The 22,471-nt window shown below is 41.5% G+C and overlaps 3 protein-coding genes across 3 annotated transcripts; all 3 read right to left on the reverse strand.

Annotated features, from left to right (window-relative positions):
• Positions 1–800: 800 nt before the first annotated feature.
• On the reverse strand, positions 801–2,470 carry K441DRAFT_249854 (uncharacterized protein). The gene is made up of 3 exons (XM_067640765.1): positions 2,241–2,470; positions 1,817–2,146; positions 801–1,737 (listed from the first exon to the last, which is right to left on the reverse strand). Exons 2-3 carry the CDS (start codon positions 2,143–2,145, stop codon positions 1,209–1,211), a joined length of 858 nt encoding a protein of 285 aa, XP_067499706.1. The 5' UTR covers position 2,146; positions 2,241–2,470; the 3' UTR covers positions 801–1,208.
• On the reverse strand, positions 2,388–3,363 carry K441DRAFT_249986 (uncharacterized protein). Its single transcript, XM_067640766.1, has 3 exons — positions 2,994–3,363; positions 2,710–2,928; positions 2,388–2,609 (listed from the first exon to the last, which is right to left on the reverse strand). Exons 1-3 carry the CDS (start codon positions 3,146–3,148, stop codon positions 2,537–2,539), a joined length of 447 nt encoding a protein of 148 aa, XP_067499707.1. The 5' UTR covers positions 3,149–3,363; the 3' UTR covers positions 2,388–2,536.
• Positions 3,364–4,830: 1,467 nt separating this feature from the next.
• On the reverse strand, positions 4,831–5,729 carry K441DRAFT_689644 (alpha/beta-hydrolase; the record flags this gene model as incomplete). The annotated part of the gene is made up of 4 exons (XM_067652322.1): positions 4,831–5,032; positions 5,086–5,111; positions 5,158–5,370; positions 5,454–5,729. 4 exons carry the CDS (start codon positions 5,727–5,729, stop codon positions 4,831–4,833), a joined length of 717 nt encoding a protein of 238 aa, XP_067499708.1.
• Positions 5,730–22,471: the final 16,742 nt, after the last annotated feature.

Genomic DNA, 22,471 nt, shown 5'->3' on the forward strand with positions numbered 1-22,471 from the left:
TGTTATTTTCTGGGGGAAGCTTTACGTCAGTTGCGATGAGGATTACCAAGAAGCCCAGCTGTATCCTAATCTTTGGCATGCCGCCGGGAGATTACATACTCGGAGGGATACTTCTTATTGATTATGGATTATATTCCTATCATACTTTTATTATGCAGCATGGCTTGAGGAAACTGGAACAGCATCCTGGCACCATTACACGAGTCGGCTCCATGACCCTAGTAAATAAAGAAAAAGGATTGGATCGCGGATGCCGAAGATACAAGTCTGACAAAGACCTGAGAAACCGTAGATGTCTCAGAAAAGATCACATTTGGGCGTGCGGCTCAGCGAATTGCAATAATGCGACCAACCTCAGCCGTCCAGGCAATCGTATTGACGGGGCTCGGTGAGGCGCGTTGAGGTACGATCGATCTCTCAGCTCTCCAGGCATCGTTTATTCCGTCTCGGAGGCGCAGAGGCCAAATTCGCCTCTTCGGCGACTTCGAGCGGCAAATCAGGCTGCAGCAGTACGCCTTTTGCCATCACACCCTATCCCATTAACTCTCGCGCTGCGCTCGATTCTGAAATGCGATCCCGGTGGTGTGTTTCTCAGGCGCAGATTTCGCGCATCGAGTGGGACCATGCACGTCACAAGTCGCGTTGAGTTCACGCAGTCATGTGGCTCTGACCAATCATTTCCACCTTCCCCTAGCTTCCCAAGAATTTTTGCTATGACTCCATGAATTTACTAACGACGGGTGAAGGGATTCTAGACGAGGATCTATCGAAGAATTTCGTGAGTCAAGTGATAGTCTTACGACGGAAAGCGTGGAGGGCACCTACCTAGTATGCGCGATATTGGGATTGTGGCTGAGGGGCTAGGCAGCATTTTTCATCCCAACGGCCTCAGGCACCAATTTGGGCTATCGTGAGGCATTAATTTCGATACCCCATACGAGTTGGGATTTTGGGTATTCGGGTCATATTAAGTACAATCTGATCCTACAATTGCGGTAAATGACCATCTATGGTTGAGCAGAAACATCTCGAGAATACCGCATGAAACATGACTTTGCGTGTGTGAAATTATTCTCAACAGAGGTATAACGAAAGCTCGTTGAGATGAGCTTAGGAAGTGAATGCAAGCCACCCATCCTGAACGCCATGCAATGCTCCTCCTCATTATTGAATATGAATACGTATTAAATATAACTGTGAAATTGTCGTTATCGTTGCTCCTGAAGATGTGTGATGGTAGCTTTTAGCTGACGCAGCTGCTCATCTTTCTCTTCGGCCTCTCTCCTCAGCCTTTTATTTTCCGCTCTTAGATCGCCTTCGTCTCTATCCTCGACATCCCCGTTGTTGACGAGCTCCCCAGCGTTCGATATTCGCTTTCGCTTTCCTAGAGCATTATCATCTCCTTGCGGCTCCTCTTCCCTAAGATCCTCCGGTGACTCAACCTCATCCCTATCATCCTCGCGCTTCAAGCCTGACAAGCCCGTATCCGAAGATGCGGACACTCTCCGGTGGACGCGACGGATGTGCTCCGCTAGGTTCTCTTTCCGCGTGAAGCCGGCGCCTGAGCTGCGCTTGCAGTCACCATGAGGACAGAAGAGAGATTTCTTAGTTCCACCATGCAGCTTGTGGACTTCTCGTTCATGCCGGAGCAGTCCGCCGCTATAGGTGAATCCTTGCAGCTTCTCGCAGCCGCGAGCGTGACATTTATATGGTCGGTCATGTTTGTCCATATGTTTACTATTGACAGTTAGTTAATTTATTCCTGAGATTACCAAGAGAAGAAAGGAGAGAAGAGAGTAACAGAGAATTCACAAACCTCCATTCGCACTTCCGTTCGAAGGTAAGATTGGCGCACTCCTTGAACTTGCAAACCATCTTGTTCTGTGCATTCCGAGGAGGATCCTCGGCACGCTTGTAAGCATGCCCTCTTCGTGGTGATAGAGAAGACTCGATTGCTTCTGGTGATGTCGAACGTGCCTCGGAATCGGCGCGAGGTTCCTGAAGACTTGAATGCGACGACCTCCGGTCGTATACAGGCGATCTCTGGCCACCCATGCTTACTGGACTGAGTATTTTATGATGACTACTTTGTGCTGACATATTCTGTTGTAGGATTGGGGATTTTTCAGGACCAAAGTTGCCCATGCTGTTGATATTGGTGAGGCTGGTGTTGACACGAATTCTGTTCAACGTCTGTTGTTGAAGCGCCTGAGGCGGCGAGGGTGCGGCGTCATATATACCTGTAGTAAAAGGATAATGAGGCGCAGCTAAGCCTTCTCTATCCGGTGCCTGATCGTTCAAGGTGAGTCTTATATCGGGAACAGTCAGATGACTGGAGCTCCCGTGTCTTTGCTGTGGCAATTCGGTATTGACTGGCGAATGTTGCGTATGCTGTGGGAAAGGCCAAGTATCGTCGACATCTGGAGGAAGTTGCGAGGGATACAGACTTGGGGTGGCGATGCCTTGGTTCTCAGGCCACGGATATGCTTGTGCCGGAGCGCTCTCGGCCGACGCGTGGGAGGTCAACGCGTACGTATTATATTGGTGCTGGTCGGGCTGGAGAGTGGGGCCTGAAAAGCGTTCCAGGTAGCCTTGGTCGCCGATTGGGTCTGCCTAGTGTCAGTCATCTTGAGTCTAAAGGCTGAAACGAAATATAGTGGATTTTCTGAGGCAGCCAGCGACACGTCGCTGGTGAGTCACACTACTTACTGTGGAGGCGATCCTGGCCATGGCCCGCCTGGGGTGCGCGGATGAATCGTGGCTGAGCAGGCCGGCCGTGCACGTGACGTGTCTCTGACAAATTCGAACGACCGCCGGCTAGCGGAGGCCCGGGTACTTGCCCTCTTCCGTTCCCAACTCTTCCGACGTCGCCGCCCCGCTGAGAGCCCTGCCGTTGCGCAGCGAGGATTTCGAGCCCGAGTTGGAGGTCTGCTTAAATGTCTCATTAGCCACAACTGTTACATTGTCGAAACGGGCTTCTGTTGCTGCGCAACTCACATTCGCCGGGCTGTGGCGACTCCCATCCAATCCATTGCGCGGCCTCTGAGTCCTGAATGAATCTACGCTGGGGCACTCCAACGTTTCGATAACTGTCGCTCAAATCGTTATCGTCCGGCGAGCTGTTGGCTTGGGTGTAGTCGTAAAACATCCAGCACACTCCCCACAGCACAGCCAGTGAGGGCTTGATGCTCCACGGCCATGTCGTGCTGATTGGTCGGTGGTTGTCTGGGAACTCGGAGAACCAATTAAGGAGGTTACGTTGCTTCTTGCCATAGCCCTGGCGTGCATCTGCCTCGAGCCATTCGATGACCTTGCGGACGAAGGCTTGGATTAGTTGGTTGCGCAAGCGGAGGAGGAGGTGTCCATAGTTCGCGATAAAGGTCTCATCTATGCGCAGACCAATCTCGTTACCCTGGCAGATGAGCCATTGGTCACCATGATCTGATCTTGCGCGATCGAGTGTGTTGATGGCATCGTGCACTAGTGCTAAGCATCGAGCAATGTCGCGAAGAGACAGATCGTCGAATCTCGGGTCGTTATTTCGTTCAATGAAAAGCCGGTTGTCTGCCGCAATCTTGCTTAATGCATTCTTCGGAGGACTGAGCCCTCCGTCAATGTCTTGTAGGATGCTATGCAACGTTTAGCATAAGACCATGATGAAACCAAACACAAAGGCACCCTGACATACCGCTGCACCTTTTCCTTGGATGTGTTTGGAGGCCCGGAGCCGTCTCTCCCGAGAGGTAGAGGTTTTAGAAACGATCGATTACCCTTTCGGGCTTTACGTACTCTGTCGTGAGCATTACGGTATTTTGAGCCTTCTAGTCCACTGATGCGCACTGGAAGATACTTTTCGAATCCTCTAAAGACATCGTCTTCCAGTCCAAGACGTGTCTTAGGGCCAAGAGAAGTATCGGGCTTGGTTCGGTCAGACTGCACACGCGGCTTCAGGCGACGTCGGAGGTAATTAATGAGTTGGAAGATCTTAAATGTCATGTAAATGCTCGTCAACGGCTGTGCCTGTTGTATCGCCATGTTGGACAAGGAAAATAAGGACGCAAGGAGCGAGAGATGCAATCATCATCGCCATGTGGTTACCGTACGGCTCTAATAGTTGAAGTGCCATATTTGCAGCTCGGGGGCACTGCAAGGCTGGAGGTTGCCTTGGGCAGGTGTTGACCGTGAAGACGCGGGCCCCTCGTCCCTTAGATCGCTTGTGATAGGCTTATCGTAGAGGGCTGAGGTTCTGTCGTGAGGCGCAGTCGCAGCCTCAGGAAGAGCAGCCTGTTTGACGGCTTCACGAGCAGGACTTGGAAGACAGCCCATCATCGGGCAAACTGCCCTTGGGGATGAGGCGCAGCGAGACGAGTGGCCTTCCTGCCACCTACCTCAAACCAGGGCCATACAGGTACAACGTGTGCTGCAGGCCTTGATGACCTCTCATGTATCTGACCGCCATCGTTTTGTAGCTGCCTAGAAATCATGGCCTCTTCGCATAAAACAGCCTTCCCCAGCCCAGCCCAGCCTACCTGTGTCCGGTCATTTTCATGTCATGATATCCAGCGTGTTGGGTTTTGGTGTGACAGGCTGGCGTTCTGCCTTTGCTTCTCGAATTCGACTACGCTCCGCCTCAGTCCCATCGTCAAAGCTAGCACAACCTAGCTCTGATGGGCGCCTGATCATTCGTTCATCAGCAGACGTCTTTCACGAATTGTCTCAATCACGTATCCGCTTTGGCCTAATCATGGCAGCGGCAGGAATCCCCAACTACGGAGTCGAATCAATACTTCAGGAATCTGCTGACACCTCCATGAACCTATCTCTCTCTTTTTAATGGGGCATGTGGCTTGATTCCGCGAATGTAACCCATCTCGCCTTGTCCACCTTCTCAAAGTACGGCTCGGCAACCTCGTCCATGGCCTCGTCATAACGCCCATTTAGCAACAAGGTAGGCACATTTATCTTATGCAGCCTTTCGGTGATGGCCCAATCCTTCAACGAGCCAATAACATAAAATTCTGACGGTCTGTTCCTGTGTTGCCGGTCAGCCGCACATTAAGATCTCAGCGGAAGAGAAAATCGAACATTGTGTGATAGACCGTCGGGTCCCTCTTAATATTGTCAAACATGGCGACCACTCCCTCGCGTCGGACGAACCCTGCATAAGTGGCGCCCGTAGAATTCCATGACAGTCTCTTGGTATTCCGGACTATCCGTTGTCCCATCATCTTCATGCCTTTTCAAGACGTCCTGCACGTCCTGCGGCAGCTGTCTACGAAGTTTATTGGCTGCCACTACCCACACCCTCACATCTGCTGGCGAGTCGGCAATTACCAGGCGATGTAATCCCACAGGCTGACAAACTCCATGCTCCGCACCGAGCACACATTGTAATCTTCCTGGATGCCAAGGTGTTTCAAAAGATTGTTCAGCTCCCCTAGGAATAGATCTACGGTCCAAAACGAGGCGTCACCGCGCTTGTCTTGTGGATGAGTTGAGTCTCCGGTGTTGAGTTGGTCGTAAAGGACGACGGGTATTCCATGCTTTGATGCAAGGTCCTCCAACGAGAGCAAGTAGTTGTGGCCCGTCCCCGGCCCACCCTGTAAGCCAACGAGAGGGCGCGTCCCAGAGCTTAGGTCTCCAAAGGTTTTATACCACGTTTTACATGCCTTTCCTGCTGCGGGGACGTTGAAGTCAGCTTCACCCTCAGTAATCCTCAACGAGGTCATCTTAGATTGGCGAATGGAAACGAAGTAAGCTTATTTTGAGTAACATTCATTTGCAGTGTCCTCCGCAGATATGCTTTTCATATATGTTTATTCATCTCGTCTTCCAATCTTAGTCCGAATCGAGCAGCTCTAAGATAAAGTATAGATATCATTACGTAGTGCTGAGTTAGTGTTCTCAGTTGGGAAGGTCGATAGCTTTCCTCGTGGTTGGTTGCAAACTCAGAGATGCTGACTGGGCCGCCATGTATGATGCGCAATGCAATACTACTGATTGGACCGACAGATTCGGAGGCTATGCATCGGAAACACCCCATTAATCCCCGAGAGTTTCTCATTAATGCCTCTTCCTCTGACGCCGCGGGGGAAACCTCGATTTTCGGGGTTTAGCACGCACCCTTTGAACTTTGTCTTAGTATATATCCGATATCGGAGTCATTCTGCTTTCTTGACAAGCCATCAGCTCTTCTTTTTGTGGTAATCGACCTGCTCAGAAAAAGCTTACCGCAATGCTTTCTCAGCCAATATTGTTTCAATAAGCATTTGGAATTAAAACTACAATGATGGTCCTCGCTAGAGAGTTCACGCGCAATTTTAGAAATTTGTCTGTTATGGGCTTAGTTGCGCGCCAATTGGATCTAAAATGGCGGGCTAGCCTATATAAGTAACTATTGTTCCTATTTAAGTATGGTGCATTGGATTTGGACTGAATCATTCAGATCCACGCCAGAGGGGAAGTAGAGAGAGAGAGTATGGAGATGAAGATGCGGGTGCGAGAGGATAAGGGTGGACACTACAAGGACTTCCCCAAACATTGTGTTTACGACCGAAAACTTGGACATCTCCGAGAGCCAGAGCTTTTCCCGTAGAGTCTGGCGAGCAACTTAAAAGTGCTGGGAATCTTATATTATGAAAGAATACGAAATGTGATAAAAATTTGTTACCTTCTATGCGTGATATACATTGCCTCTGGGTGAGAAAATCCTAAGTAACACGAGCTTTTGTGTTCTAAATACTGGTTCCATATTATCCCCTTCTAACCCTAGAATTGCGGTGTATGTCCAACCGCTTGGAATCTTCGTTGGCCTTAAGAAATTCTCCTTGATTCCAATCTCTGCCGCCACAGGCTCTGCCTCGTCTTCCTATTTCTAACCCCTAGACTTCGGCGTCGATGAGCGTTGAAATGATTACACTCTGCTCTTTATTTTGAAAAGGGAATTTCTGCAGGCACTAACATTTTTAGAAATACGTACACAGTGTGTTCGACAGGCAATCAATCGCAGGCAGGGACCCCCGGTTGCGATTGATTGGCCAAAATCCTGGTTGCGATTGATCGACTGATGAGAATTGTCAATTAGCTGATTGATTGAAATGATTGCGATTGATTGCCAAGAATTACCTAATTGGGTAGTCCGTGATAGAGAATCTGGGTACTAGATGTTTTTTTAGCAGAGCTTCGCCTTATGTAGTAAATGTACACTCTAAAAATAAGTCCTCCTTGTACTCCTTATTTATCCTCATCCTTTTCTAAATACCCTTTATTTAACCAGCTCTTCTAAAGCTCTAGCGCCTCAATTATCTCATTAGCCAGGCGGTTCCGGTCGTTAGTAATTACATCGTTGGTAGAGCTAAATTTACGCTCGCACTTAGAGCTTATTACCGGTATAGAAAAGAGGTCCATTGCCATACAATAGAGGATTAGATAGATGTGCTTAATACCTTACTAATAAGCCAGCGGGTTAATAATATATTGTTTAGCTTTAGTAGGGGTATCTTTAGTAAAGCGCTTAAGTTTAGATTTAAGTCTTTAACGCTTACGAGCTCTATATTTACTAGTAAGCATACTATAAAAGTTAAAGCCTTCTTCGCCCGATAACGATAAATCTAAATTACAACGCTTCTTATATATAAGCCGCTTAGGAGTAACCGGCTTATTATCCTCCTTATCCTCTAACTGCGTATACTTCTCCTTATACTGCTTATATAACGCGGTAACGTCTTTCTTATATTATAATTGCCATACAGCCTTACTAGCCCACTCCTATTTAAAGTAGTTAAACTTATAGGCTGGGTAGAGGACAATTACTACTTAGTAGATAGGTGTTTAGTTAGTAAGGCTAAAATATTTAATAAGCTTCGTATATGCGCAATAAACTCCTACTTTATAGTACTCTAAGTACTCCGCCGGTAACGCCTTAATTTTATTATTAGCTCGTTATAGGACCTTAAATATATAGTTTATGCTTTAAAGGACCTCCCAAACTGCACTATAAGAGCCCTTAAAGCCTCTAGCATTCGCGTTACCTTATAGTTTATTAATAAGAGTCTTAAAAGGCTTAAGAAGTCGCTTAAACTTCTTCAGCGTCTTAAAGTCCTTATTTATAAGAAAGTCCCATAAGAGACCATACGCATCTCCATTAGTAGGCTTAACCTAGTAGGTTTAGTAGAGTTTAATAGGGTTCCAAAGTTCAAGTACTATTAGACGTAAGAAGTTAGTAAAAGTCTATTTTTAAGCAATTTAACGGCGAGAGGCTGAGCATTATTGCTATTAAATTCCATTAAATTTACTAGCGGAGGGGTAAGCTATAGGCTGTATCTACGCGCGCTAAAGGTAGTTTAACGATATAATAAGGTAATGGAGAATAGTAGAGGTTAAGCAGAATATTTAGCAACGACTAAACTCTATATAGAACCCCACCTAAAAAAAAGTAATTGTATTAGAACGTACTTCTCTTAATTATTATATATATAGCGTTCCAGCGTACTCTACCGTCTTTTAAGAGTTTTTTTTAGTCACACAGGGTGACTCACCAATAACGACTACTCGAGTAGGTTACAGTGATGTTGGTTGATAAAGCTTATTGATTAGAATGAGGAAGGGCGAGGAGCTTAAGGCTCCTCGCCACGCTAGTGCCGCGGCAACACGTGATGGCAACTTGCCATCACGTGACGGCAGTTTGCCGTACGTGACGGCAAATTGCCTTATTCCCGACAGTTTTAAATAAAAGACTTTCTTATTACCTTTTTTATAGTCAGTCTGGTAGTTCTAAAAGGCTATTTACCGCTAATTAGTTTGTCTAATATATATCGTAATTATCTTTACTTTACTAATTGGCCCTATCTTGCTCTAGATTTAGAAGATATTATTAGCACCTGCACTAGCAATTTACTTTTAAAGCTTGCTTACGCCTTTATTAAAGAGCGCGGCCTTAATAATAAGGTTAATAATATGTCCAGCGTACCGAAGTTAAGCCCATTTTAGATCTATAGTTAGAAATATTATTACAATCGTTTCTATAAGCTTATTATTATCTTTAGCGTTATTTATTATAAAGGCGCTAATATTATCCTCTATATAATATTTTATAATTATATCTATAATTAATCGCGCGATGTTAGAGCTAGTATAAAAGCCGATTAATTAATGTAACGGAACCTTATAGTAAGAACTACGGTGGGTCCTGTTATTAGGCTAGGTATATAGGAAATGCAAGTATAAAAGTTAACACAATATAATAACAACTAGTGGAGTGGTTACCTAATAGATTAACTCTAATTGTATTTTGAGAATTACTATAAGGAAGGAACTATCTAGGTAGGGATTAAGGGTCCTTAAATACACAACCGTACTCCTATAAAATCCTTCTTGTATATAATATATGTCTTATATATAAGATACATAAGTTCCTCTTATTCCTCTTGTTTAATACGTAGCATATTATATAACTTTAGCTACTATTCCTTATTATATAGTTCTATCAGCTCCATCCTAGACCGTGCCTAAATTAACTAACTAGCTTCTTTTGTTTCTTCTCTAAGTAGTTATAATATTATACTTAAAGCGTCCGTAATACCATCTCCCTCCTTTTTATCTTTGTCCTTAAAGATTCCTAATATCTCTAAGTTACTTACTAGAGGTATAATGTCCGTTTAATTAATTTAGTTAATATCGTTACTTATTATACCTAAAGTAATTTCTTCTTTATACGCCTAACGTCGTGCTTACACTATTGCTGTAATATTGTCTCTTAGTAAGATTATACCATCTCTATATTCTTATTATTTAAAAGAGGGGCTAGTTTATATTACGCTAGCGAACCTATCTTTATAATAACCGTCCTTTTACTTAAAGTGTACTAAAGCAAATATTTATTTGTCCTGTGATATTTACTCTACCTTTAATACTAAATATACGCGACCTATTACTCTTAATAGTTATCTAGTTCCCTAATTAATTTATCTTAGGGTCTCGTGTTTAATCTACTACTACACAGCTAAATAATAAACTGTCTTAAGCCCTTGCTAAATTAGAACGTTTTTATAATGCTAAACAGAAAGCCCTAAATGCTTAAATCGCGGCGTCTGCTTATTTACTCCGTCTTAAAAAGGTCCGTAAAAAGGTTTATTTTAAGAAGTAGAAACTTATAAAATAAGGGTTATAGGAACTAGGCGATAAAAGAACGGATTCTCTTCTAATAGAGAAGGAAATAAATCCGAATAGTTCAGTAACTGCTCTTCTTAGGTCCCCCTTAGGTGACTTATTCTTTAGCGATCCTTTTTTATTAATGCTACCTAGCCTAATCTCTTCCAATACTTCTATACCTTTCCTATAGCATTCTTTAAATTCTTTAGTGGTTCCTAGGTAGTCTTAGTATAGCCTATCTACTTAACCTTATACCATATTTTATTATTAACGTCCTTATAGCTAACGATCTTTAAAACTTACCATTTGTCTTCTTCCTGTCCTCTATATATATCTACTTTATAAACTAGTAGCTTAATATTCCCGTATACTAGCTCTAGCATTACGATATACTATATAGGGTAGATCTTTATTTTAGCTAGTAGGTTTAACTTAAATATAACCGGTAAAATCTTTTATATAATTTTAAAAGGTCCTAGTTTAACGTAGTCTAACTTCTTACTTAGTCGTTAACTCTTAAAATTTTTGTATAGTAGCCATACTTTATCTCCCTCCTTAAGATCTAGTCCCTTAAATCTCTTAGTATTATAGTACCTTTTTATTTTCTTTTTGTCGGGAATAAGGCAATTTGCCATCACGTGTCGCCGCGGCACTAGCGTGGCGAGGAGCCTTAAGCTCCTCGCCCTTCCTTATTTTAATTAAAAAGCTTTATTAACCAACATTACTATAACCTACTCAAGTAGTTGTTATTGGTAAGTCACCTTATATAATTAATACTGATTAGTAGTTAAATATATAGTCAATTACAAAGTAGCTAGGTTTTTAAATAGAAGAGACAGTCTTATATAGGGGTGCTATATACGCTTATATAGAATGGATCCCNGCGATANTATACTACCTTAGACTTACGGAAAACTAGTAATAGAAGTGTTACTAAGTACTAGAAGATACTAAGTTGCGTCTATTATATAGAACAACCGCGTTTACGAAAATTTGGTTAAGTACTTTAGGTTAGAAGTGTTACTAAACCTAAGGTCCTAAGTTAACGTCCAAAACGCGTTAAATAACATCTTAAATTGCCTACCTCTTAATAGTAAACCTATGAGATCCTATAAAACCGAAAATCCTACCTACCTTCGACGTACGACACCCCGTTAATTCTATACCTACTATAGCGTTAACCTACCTAAAGAAGTACGAAAAAGATATTGACCTAAAGATATAGAATAGAGATATTAACCTTATAAACGCTAAACCATAAGACCTAAACGAATTCTTATTACACTATATGGCATACTATAAAGATAGTAAATACAATAATACCGCGCTATAGGAATATATAAGGGAGGACTTTATTAAATAATAATAATTCATTGCTTAATGTCCGATTTAGATCCCTATTAGGCCCACGCGGACTACTCCTTATTTACATATAGGGAGAAAACTCTATTTAAGAAAAATGAGAAAACCCCATAATCTATCTCCCCGCCTTTTAGGACTCGCCTACTTAACGCCTACAAGTCGCCTATAGTGCTCTACTACCTTACTATTTAACCTCCTTAAGAACCACTACTGCCGTAATAAGCCTATAGACGCGCTAGTATTATAAACTATTACTCTACTACTGTAGAGTTACTAGGGGGCACCTACTACTTACCCCCTTACCTTTTATTACTATTTCCCTTATAACCCGGAACTGATTTAGCACATTTTAACTAATAAGCCACTAGGTGACCGCCTTAAGGCCTTTTTATATTAAGAGCAGTATATTATAGTTCTCTGTGCCAGCTACTAAGAGTATTATTTCTTAATTGGTGCGTAGGGGGCATAGCAGTATTATATGTTTTAGTATCTGTCTTAGCCAGCTACATTCGCATCTCGGGCTATCTACTAGGACACCTACCCAGTAAAGCCAATCTTTTAGTCCTATTATTCCTATTCTTAAGAGTGTTGCTATTATATTTTCTGCCTTTATTAGGCCTTCTTAGAGCCCTTAGGTATTTACCCCCTATAGCGTTAACTATACTATAGCTTAGGTTTGTCTTACCTAAGTTAGCCTCTATACCTTTAACTCCCATTTACCTCTCCAGCATTAGTCTAACTAGTATTATATTACGGTAGATGGTTTCCTAGCATTCTTATATATTCTACTTTAGCTCCTTTTTCTATCTTACTATTATCTTTACTAACCTCTTACGCATCTCCCTTCCTCCTCTATATANGCCTGGGCCCTAAAGCGGCACTATTCTTCTTCTACTTTCTTTACCTGTTTCTCTAATATCTCTTCCCTACTTTAGAGTTGTTGGTTTATTCTTCTATAGGGCACCCTAAGGTCCCTCTATAGTTTACTTAGGCGTGTCTTAATATACTTTATAATATTAGAGTTACGTTTATTTTATGTTCTTTATATTACAGCGGCTTTAATATATAACTATAGGGGGGGAATATTAGATTCCTTCTTAAGTAATGCTGTGGCCGTTCGCTTATACCCGCCTATAATACTCTAAAGGCAGGTAGTCTGGACCTTTTAAAGTGGTTTAAAGAGTAATTTAGGGGGGCCCTTTTTAGTTTCTCTAATAGCCTAAATACTGGATCTATATGTTATAGTTAGCCAGACGACTACTATATATAGTAGGCGTGACCTTTAGAAGCATAAACCCTATATAAAGTTAACAATCCTAAATAAAGCAATAAACTATACTTGGCCTTTACGGGCCGCTTACGCCGTATATGCGCTCCACCAGAGCTTGCTATCTACCCATACTCCTAATACCCTTAGGCCCTAAACTAGTTAACCCCTAAAGCCTTAAATGCGAATTATATGCTAAAGATCTGTAGATTAGTTGCGTTTTCTTATAAAATAAATTAGCTAGTATTTCTCTAGTAAGAATTAGACTCTATAACGTTTTACCTATTCTATATAAGTGTTATAGGCTTTCTCTAGTGTTCTGTAATTCTTTACGGCTGTTAGCCCATATATAATTAGGTTTATATCATTAATAAAGCCTATTCCCTAGATCGCCCCTTCCTTAAAGGAGTTAAGTAGGTTACTTATAAAGAAAAGGAAGAGTATAGGCGAGAGGGGTAATCCTTATAGTATTCCTGTTGCAACTATAATAGGGGGGCTCTAGTATCTGCTAAAGACTAATAAAGTTTCTTTCTAGCCTGTAAACCCTTAGATAAATTATATAATCCATTTTAAAAAGCCCTTTACCCTAAAGCAGGTAGTTATATATTAGCTAGTAATATAATAAAGTTTAACATACCTACTTATCTAGGCCTCTACCCCAGTTTTCTAGTGCTTTAGTCCCAAACTATAAGCAATTAGCTACCACTACTAATTATAGGGAATTTTACTAGTTCTTTTAGATATCTTATAATAGTATTACCTAAGTACTAGTCTACCCCCCAGTAGTCTATATAAGAGTTTCCTTTTAGAGTTGGTACGCTTTTATATAGCTTAGGAGCCTTCCATAGCCTCTAGTTTCACGCCTTCTTTATTATTTCCGCTGGCGCAGGTATAAGCTACTATTTCTAGGGGTCGTAACTCCTATCTTCGCGCCTACTAACGTAATCCTATAAAGGCGTTATAGCTACATCCTATAATATAGTTAGGTACACCTTCTATAAACGAGGCCGAGCTACTGCCTCTCCCGCCTAAGTAACTCCTATTTACTCCTTAAGTATATCTCACCAGCAAGCCGCCCTAAAGGCAAACGGTTCCATCTATTAATATACTAACACGCGCATCCGTTCTCTTAAGCCATATAGTAGTCTTTCCGGCTAGGGTATAATCCTACCTATTTACTAGGTATACTAAAGGTTAGAGCCTAGTTAAGGGATAAGGTTCTTAAAGCCAGTAGTAGCTACTATATACTACACCCTATAGGAAGCCAGTAGTAATATAGGGGCGCAACACCCTATATACTACTAGTTCCCATTTTACGTTACCTATAAGAGTCTCCTTATAATAGGCTAACCGTGTCTTATAGGAGGGGGGCTATAGAGATTAAGTCCCGCACCAGGCGACCTACTTTCCCCCCTCCTACTAACTAAGCTTATATCCCCCCTTTTTATAAGCTGGCCTATATCTCTAACTATTAAGTCCTCGTCCAACTAGCCTATATTTCCCCTATAGCCTCCCCTATATATATGCATTAGGTTATATATACCACGCCTATTAAAACCCTCCTATAAGTCGCCTTATGCATATACGCATTAGGTTACGTACACTACGCCTATTAAGACCCTTTTATAAGTCGCCTGTAAGTTAACCGTAAGTTAACTATAAGTTAACTGTAAGTCGAACGCCATAGGGCCGTTAAAGCTGGCCTATGTTTCCGCTGCCTAGAGCTTTACCCATATTTCTACCTTATTAAGCCGTCTAGTCGCCATCCAGTCGCTATTACATTGCCATCATGTTACTGGCGCGTCGCCGTCATCCAGGTTGCGCGTACTACGCCTATTAAGACCCTCTTTTAAGTTACCTAGGTATACCGGATACCAGATAGGCCCTTATAAAGGGGCCTTAATAAGTTTTCTAGGTAGGGCCTTAATAAGTTCTTTATGGTAGCCTTAGGGCCTTAACAAGTTTTGTATAAAGTATCTGCGACGCGTTAACCTTAACAAGTTCTTATAAAAAAAGGTTCCCTACGCCTTTACTATATCCTCTCGGTCTCAGAGCTAGTACAAGCCTAAGGGTGTCCTGTTATACGCCTAGGGCGCGTTTACGTTAACTGGCTAAATAAGGCCAGTTTCGGGCCTGGCTGTAAGCCAGGTAGTTATACGTCGGGCGGTTTTCGTATCCCAGTTTCCCTTAATGGCCCCCCTAGATAGTATAGCAGGAGCCCTAAGCGGGGGCAGTAGGACTCCTAGTATTGTTAAGGGCGATATACGCGTCGCAGGCTCAACACCACAGAGTCGCAACACCAGCGCGCTGCGCGCGCTGCGACGGCTCTCCTCCATCGCCTCTGCACTTAGCCATCATAAGGAATGATTTCCCGATGATGTTTCCACCCACAGCGACGTGGACGCGTGCAGTAGGGCTTCGCGGGCGACTTTATTAAATAGATAAAGGAAATATAGGCTCCCGCGAATAAGGATATCGTATAAGACTTTTATAACTTTTTATAGGAGTATAGAGTATTCGTCCCTATAGATGGGGGCGTTATTAAAGATAATATTTAGGAGCATATTATTAATATAAAAGAAGAGTATAAATAGACTCTATAAGAGATTAAGATTAAGCACCAAATATACGCTATAAAGAAGTTTAACTCTTAAGGGAATTCTAATAACGGACAGCTATAAGCTCTATCTATATAAGCTCCATTTATATAAGCTCCGTCCACATAAGCTTCGTCCCGCTAGTAAGCTCGATAAGAACCTCCGCAAGAACCTCCGCAGCAACCTTACTAGTAACCTCTATAGCAGCCTCCGTAGAAACCACCATAGACAACCTTAGGCTATTAAACACCTCAAGTTCCTTAAGCTGTCGTATCTTAACCTATGTCTTAAGCTCTGTCCCCACAAGCTCTGTCCGCACAAGCTCCGCCTATATAAGCTCCGTCTACACAAGCTCCGTCTATATAAGCTCCGTCCACTTAAGCTCCGTCCCACTAGTAATCTCTATAGTAATCTCCGCAGCAATCTCTATAGTAATCTCCGTAATAAGCCTCTACTTCTCTATAAATATTTAATAAGCTTTAGAAGATCTAGCGTAGAGGGGAATTCTAAGACTTCTGTAGTTCCCAAGGTAGCTATAAAGGTAGCTACCAGCGTAATCTAGACAGGAAGTTCTTATAAAGGGTACTATAAAGAGAGAGTAATATAGGGGGGGGAAGCGGTTGGAACGGCATAGTTACACAGGTAAAGCATAAAGAAAGAACTGCTAGTATTTACGGCAGCTATAAACCCAATAAGCCTTATGCCAATATACCCGCGATATAAACCATAAACTAGACAATAATAGCGCTAATACGCCTACTATTACGAACCAACCCTATAATAAGACTCCGTGCTAATCTGCCTACAGAACCGACCCTACGCTAGTACCGTACTGCTATATACTATTAACAAACTAATAGCGCCGCTATGCCTGCTATTACGATACTAATTGCGCTAATACGCCTACAATCTACCAACTAAATAATCGTGCCTATACGCCTATAATTAACCAACCGACTAATAGATAAGCTCTATACTTAACCACTATTACTACCGCCGCTGGTACTATACTACTACCTAAATAGACTTTTACTGCTTCCACCTATAGCTAAACTAATACCTTACTGCCTTTCTGCAGCATTATATCTATAAAAGAAGAATTGCTAGAAGCTTCTTATAGAACTTAGTAAAGTAGATAACGCTAATTAGGATTTTCTATCCCCGGGATAGAAAATTACTATTAACTCGCTTATAGCTAGCGCCTTAGCGGCCCTAACGGCCCTAATATAATGTCTACCCACAACTCCTTAGTAAGAAAGCACCACGTGTTAAAAGGCAAATTTTAGAACAGTGAGACTTATATTATAATGGCAATAGTAAGTAAAAAGGATCCATATTTGTTATAATAGTTAAGTAGTATTTATATATAGAGGGCAACCACAAAAGAAGAGTTGCCAGTGTCGGGAATAAGGCAATTTGCCGTCACATACGGCAAACTGCCGTCACGTAATGGCAAGTTGCCATCACGTGTCGCCGCGGCACTAGCGTGGCGAGGAGCCTTAAGCTCCTCGCCCTTCCTCATTCCAATTAAAAAGCTTTATTAACTAACATCACTGTAACCTACTCGAGTAGTCGTTATTAGTGAGTCACCCTGTGTGACTAACACTTTTATACTTTCTTTACTAATTCTATAAGGTCTATATAAAGATTTATTAACATCTTTATTCTTTCTTTAGCTATANTACTNGTTTTCTTTANTTNNNNTAGTAANAATAATATTCTTAGCTTATATCCGTAATTNGCCTTAAATAGTAATATGCCTATTCCTTCTTAAGGTGTTATATTGTATATAAACTATATAACTAGTAATAGCAATACCTAATTATTCTATGCATAATTAATATAATACCTTAAATACTGCTCTAGTGTCTAATTTAATCTTTCCGTTTAACCGTCTGTCTGCGAGTAATATACAGTAAAAGTTGCTGCTTAAACTCCTTACTCTGCTAAGAACACTTCCTAAAATACTACTATAAATCTTAGATCCCTGTTTAATATAATCTTGCTTAGTGCTCTATATCTTACAAATACTTCTTTAATATAAATTCTAGCAATATCTTCCGCTAAGATTTCTTCCGTATAGGCTATAAAGTATCCCCACTTTATAAGCTTATCTACTATTACTAAGATTACGTTATAATCTTGTCCGGTAATAGGGTCTCTTAACTTTAGTAACTTAATAATAAAGTCCCATAATATAACCTCCCATAGTCTCTTTAGTATTTTAATAGGTTATAGCCCTCTATATAGCTTATACCTTATTAGTTTATTTCTTTAGTAATCTAAACACTCTTTTATAACCTTCCTAGCTATCCTCTAGATTCCGTTAATAATATACTCCTCTTAAAGTCTTAATACTAAGCCCATAGCTCTATTATATCCTTAAGTTAAATCCTTATAAAATTCTTCTATAAATTGCTCTGCTATGCTTCTTAGGATATACTTTACTTCTCAATTTTCGTATATATCCATTTATAGATCTTCTAGCTGTGCTTTTAGAATTTTTTATACCTAAAGGCTTTCTGGTGCCTCGTAGACCTTTTTTAACTTATTACTCTCTTAAGTTGCTATAATTTTTAGGTGATTATACCTAATTAGTCTATCTATATCTTTTCGTAGTAAAGCCCCTAATGGCTTCTCATTATTTTATAGTTTAGCTTTACGGCTTAGAGCGTCTACCCACGTATTATCTATACCCTTAGTATACTAAATCTTGAAATAGTATTCTATAAGCATCTCTACCCATCTAACCTATCTTTAGTTAAGTTCCTTTATTGTTAGGAATCCTATTAAGTTCTTATAATCTATCTTAACTATAAATGGTTTCTCTATACCTTATAAGAATGCTCTCTATTTTTTTAATACTGTAACTATACCTAATAACTCCTTATTGTAGATGTTATAGTTTAACTCTAGTGGTGTTATCTTTTAACTATAGTATGCTACTAGGTGCTATCTATTTTAATATTTCTGTATAAAGTATACCCCTAGTATATAGTCTGATATATCTATTTTTATAACCGTTTCTAGTTCTAGTTAATAGATCTTAAGAACTAGCTCTTAGGTAAATAACTTTTTAACTTTCTTAAAGAGTTCTTATTATTCCTCTCCCTATACCTATAGTTCTTCTTTCTTTATTAATCGCGTAAGTGGCTTAATATCCTTTAACTATTGCGCTATAAACCTTCTGCAGTAATTGCAAAACCCTAGGAATAATCTTAACTATATAACGTTCTTTAGTTCTTGCTAATTTACTATAGCCTTAATCTTTTTTAGATCTATACTAAGTTAGCTTAGTTTAATAATAAATTTAACGAAATCGGTCTTCCTAGTAAAGAACTCGCATTTCTTAATTGCTACTAGTATCTATTCTTCTTATAGTCTCTTTAAGACCTATTTAATGTGTTCCCTATATTCTTCCTTAGTTATTAAGTAGATAATGATATTATTAAAATATACTATAATAAATTTATCTAAGTGTTCTCCTAATATATTATTAATACACTTCTAGAACGTTACTAGTGCGTTTATAAGCCTAAATTGTATAACTAATAGTTTGTCACGGAACCCCACCGCAGGGGCCTCCATAGGAGAGCCCCGTGCTCTCGCGTACACCTCGCGTACAGCTTATGTCAGCTACGCGTAGGTATATCACCTCCTTACGCCCTCGACCCTTACGATCGATCGCGCAACGTCTTGTAGACTCCTCGAATACATACGCTCTGTAGCCACTGCCCTCGTTCCGTGACAGTATATCACCTCCTTACGCCCTCGACCCTTACGATCGATCGCGCAACGTCTTGTAGACTCCTCGAATACATACGTCTTGTAGCCACTGCCCCGTCCCGTGACATAGTTTATATAGTTCTTTCTTTAACCTAAAGGCTACCTTTTATTTATCGCCTTCCTTAATCCTAATCTAATAGTACGCCTATCTTAGATCTATCTTTATAAAGATTTGCGCGTTGCCTATCCTGTCTTAGATTTTGCTAATTAAGGGTACATCAGGAAATTTTTTTTGTGGCTGGTTGTTGCGGTTTGCGGCAAATCGCCGCAAACTATACGATCGCGGTGGTCGTATATGGTCCATAGCGATTCGCGTAAACCGTACGTTTTGCAATAAAATTGCAGCATTTAATAGCAAATTGCGGTAAAACGCTTAACTACTAAATAAATGCTAGCATTTTGCTACCTTATAAATAAATAGCGCGCAAACTGTATAAACTATACGAACTATACGAACTGTACGAACTGTACGAACTGTACAAACTGTATAAACTGTATAAATTATAATAACTATATAAATCGTAACTATATCCCCATAGGTTGCTATAATATACTTTTAAATATATTTATATTATAACTATATAAAATACAGAGCTATCTACTTAGGAGGGGAAAGCCTTTCGCAAAAGCTCCAAATCGTTAATTGGCGGTGTTCCCGATAATCCGCTAGCCGTATACTGATTTCCTAACTAGGCCTAGTGCCTGCCTGCCTGCCTGCCTGCCTACCTACCTGCCTACCTATCTGTCTGCCTGCCTGCCTACCTGCCTGCCTACCTGCCTGTCTGTCTGCCTACTTACCTGTCTATCTGTCTATCTGTCTGTCTGTCTATACCTGCCTATACCTACTATCTATGCCTACTGTCTGTGCCTACCTGTCTGTAATTTGGGGGAAAGGTCGGCCTGATTAAAGGCTCCGCCTAATTCGATTGATCGATTAATCGTATTAATTTGAATCGTTCTCTACGGCCGTTCGCTGGCTATATATTCGAACGGTGGTCGTCTGGCTCCGGCGACGGTCGTCTGGCTCTAGCGACGGTCGACGGTTGTCTAGTTCTGGCGACGGTCCTTAGCTGGCTGCCGTTCTGGTGCCTCCCTAGGTAGGGAGGATGTAAGGAAGGAAGGGTAAAAAATAAGGTGGCTACCTAGGTATATAGATAAGGGGTACACTTGGCAGAGGCACGTGTAGAGGCTATNGGGAATATAGCGGGGACCCGATGCAGAGCTTCGTGTAGAGCCTCCGTATGTCGCGCAAAGCCTCGTGCAGAGCCTCTGTACGTAGAGCTTCGTGTAGAGCTTCGTGCAGAGCTTCGTGTAGAGCCTCCGTACGTAGAGCTTCGCGCAAAGCCTCGTGCAGAGCCTCTGTACGTAGAGCTTCGTGTAGAGCTTCGTGCAGAGCTTCGTGTAGAGCCTCCGTATGTAGAGCTTCGCGCAAAGCCTCGTGCAGAGCCTCTGTACGTAGAGCTTCGTGTAGAGCCTTATGTAGAGCTTCGTGCAGAGCTTCGTGTAGAGCCTTATGCAGAGCCTTGTGCAAAGCTTCGTGTAGAGCCTCGTATAGAGCCTCGCGCAAAGCTTCATGCAGAGCTTTGTGTAGAGCTTCGTGTAGAGCTTCGTGCAGAGCTTCGTGTAGAGCTTCGTGCAGAGCCTCGTGTAGAGCTTCGTGCAGAGCCTCGTACAGAGCCTCTGTACGCAGAGCTTCGTTATAGAGCCTCGTGTAGAGCCTCGTGCAAAGCTTTGTGCAGAGCTTCGTGTAGAGCTTCGTGCAGAGCTTCGTGTAGAGGCTTCGTGCAGAGCTTCGTGTAGAGCTTCGTGTAAGAGCTTCGTGTAGAGCTTCGTGTAGAGCTTCGTGCAGAGCCTCGTGTAGAGCTTCGTGCAGAGCCTCGTACAGAGCCCTTCTATACGCAGAGCTTCGTATAGAGCTTCGTGCAGAGCTTCGTGCAGAGCTTCGTGTAGAGCCTCATGCAGAGCCTTGTGCAAAGCTTCGTGTAGAGCTTCGTGTAGAGCCTCGCGCAAAGCTTCGTGCAGAGCTTTGTGTAGAGCTTCGTGTAGAGCTTCGTGTAGAGCTTTATGCAAAGCTTCGTGCAGAGCTTCGTATAGAGCTTTATGCAGAGCCTCGTGCAGAGCTTCGTGCAGAGCTTCGTGTAGAGCTTTGTGCAGAGCCTCGTGCAGAGCTTCGTGCAGAGCTTCGTGTAGAGCTTTATGCAGAGCTTCGTGCAGAGCTTTATGTAGAGCTTCGTGTAGAGCTTTATAGTATTTTTATTGCGTTTTTATTGCAGCCGAAAATTAGGGTCTACTTAAGTCGCAATTTGCGGCGATTTATATGGGTAGCCTATGTATTTGTAGCAAATCGCCGCAAGTTGCCGCAAATCGCTAAAATCGCGACTTACGCAGGTTTTGTAGACCCCGATTTTCGCTTGCGACAACGTGCCTAAAAAAAAAATTCCTGATGTAAAGAATACCTATCCTTTTTGGTAATGCTATTTAACTATCTATAGTTAATACACAGCCTTAGTTTACTATTTTTCTTTAGTATAAATAGTACTGGATATCCTACTAATGACTGCGATAGTCTAATATATCCCTTTTATAAATTTTCCTAGATAAACTCTTTTAGTGCTTTACCTTCTTCTTTAGTAAGCTTATAGATTGGAAAGAACCTTAGACTCGTTTCTAGTTTTAATTCTATCTTATGGTCCCATACTACATACTTTAATAGCTTTTTACTTTCCGGTAACTATAGTTTCTTACTATACTTATAGTATCTTTTTAGTATATAGCTTAGCCCTTTCTCTATTTCTTTGTAGGTTGCTTCTACTTAGTACTATACTAACTTAGCTTATTATTATATTTTACGGCGTTAAGTATCTCTAATATTAACCTAACCTATAATCCAATTAATCTTTAGATTGTATTCTTATAACTAAGGCATCCCTAGTACTGCCTTATCCCGTCCTAATAGTAGGATATTAAAAGACATCTTAATTTGTCTCCCTTTAATAGTTAGCTAAATAGGTCCTATTTTAAGACTAATAATCCCTCCTCTATAGGCTATTGGATCTCCTAAAATTGTTACTAATAGGTAAGGTTGCTCCTTTTATCTATAAGGTAGCCCTATTCTCTTAACTACTACTAGTAAGATATGGTTTCTTATTACTCTACTATTTATTAACGCCTTAAACTATTAATCTTACTATTTAACTTATAAATTTAGGTATTGTTCTTAAATTCCTTTAAGGGTCTAAGGCTCTACTACTAGCTCCCTCTAGTCCTATAGGCCTCTACTTTTCCTAACTATTAGCTACTTAATCCCGNT

The sequence above is a fragment of the Cenococcum geophilum genome, assembly GCF_001692895.1.
Source record: "Cenococcum geophilum 1.58 unplaced genomic scaffold K441scaffold_49, whole genome shotgun sequence".
Classification (NCBI taxonomy): domain Eukaryota; kingdom Fungi; phylum Ascomycota; class Dothideomycetes; order Gloniales; family Gloniaceae; genus Cenococcum; species Cenococcum geophilum.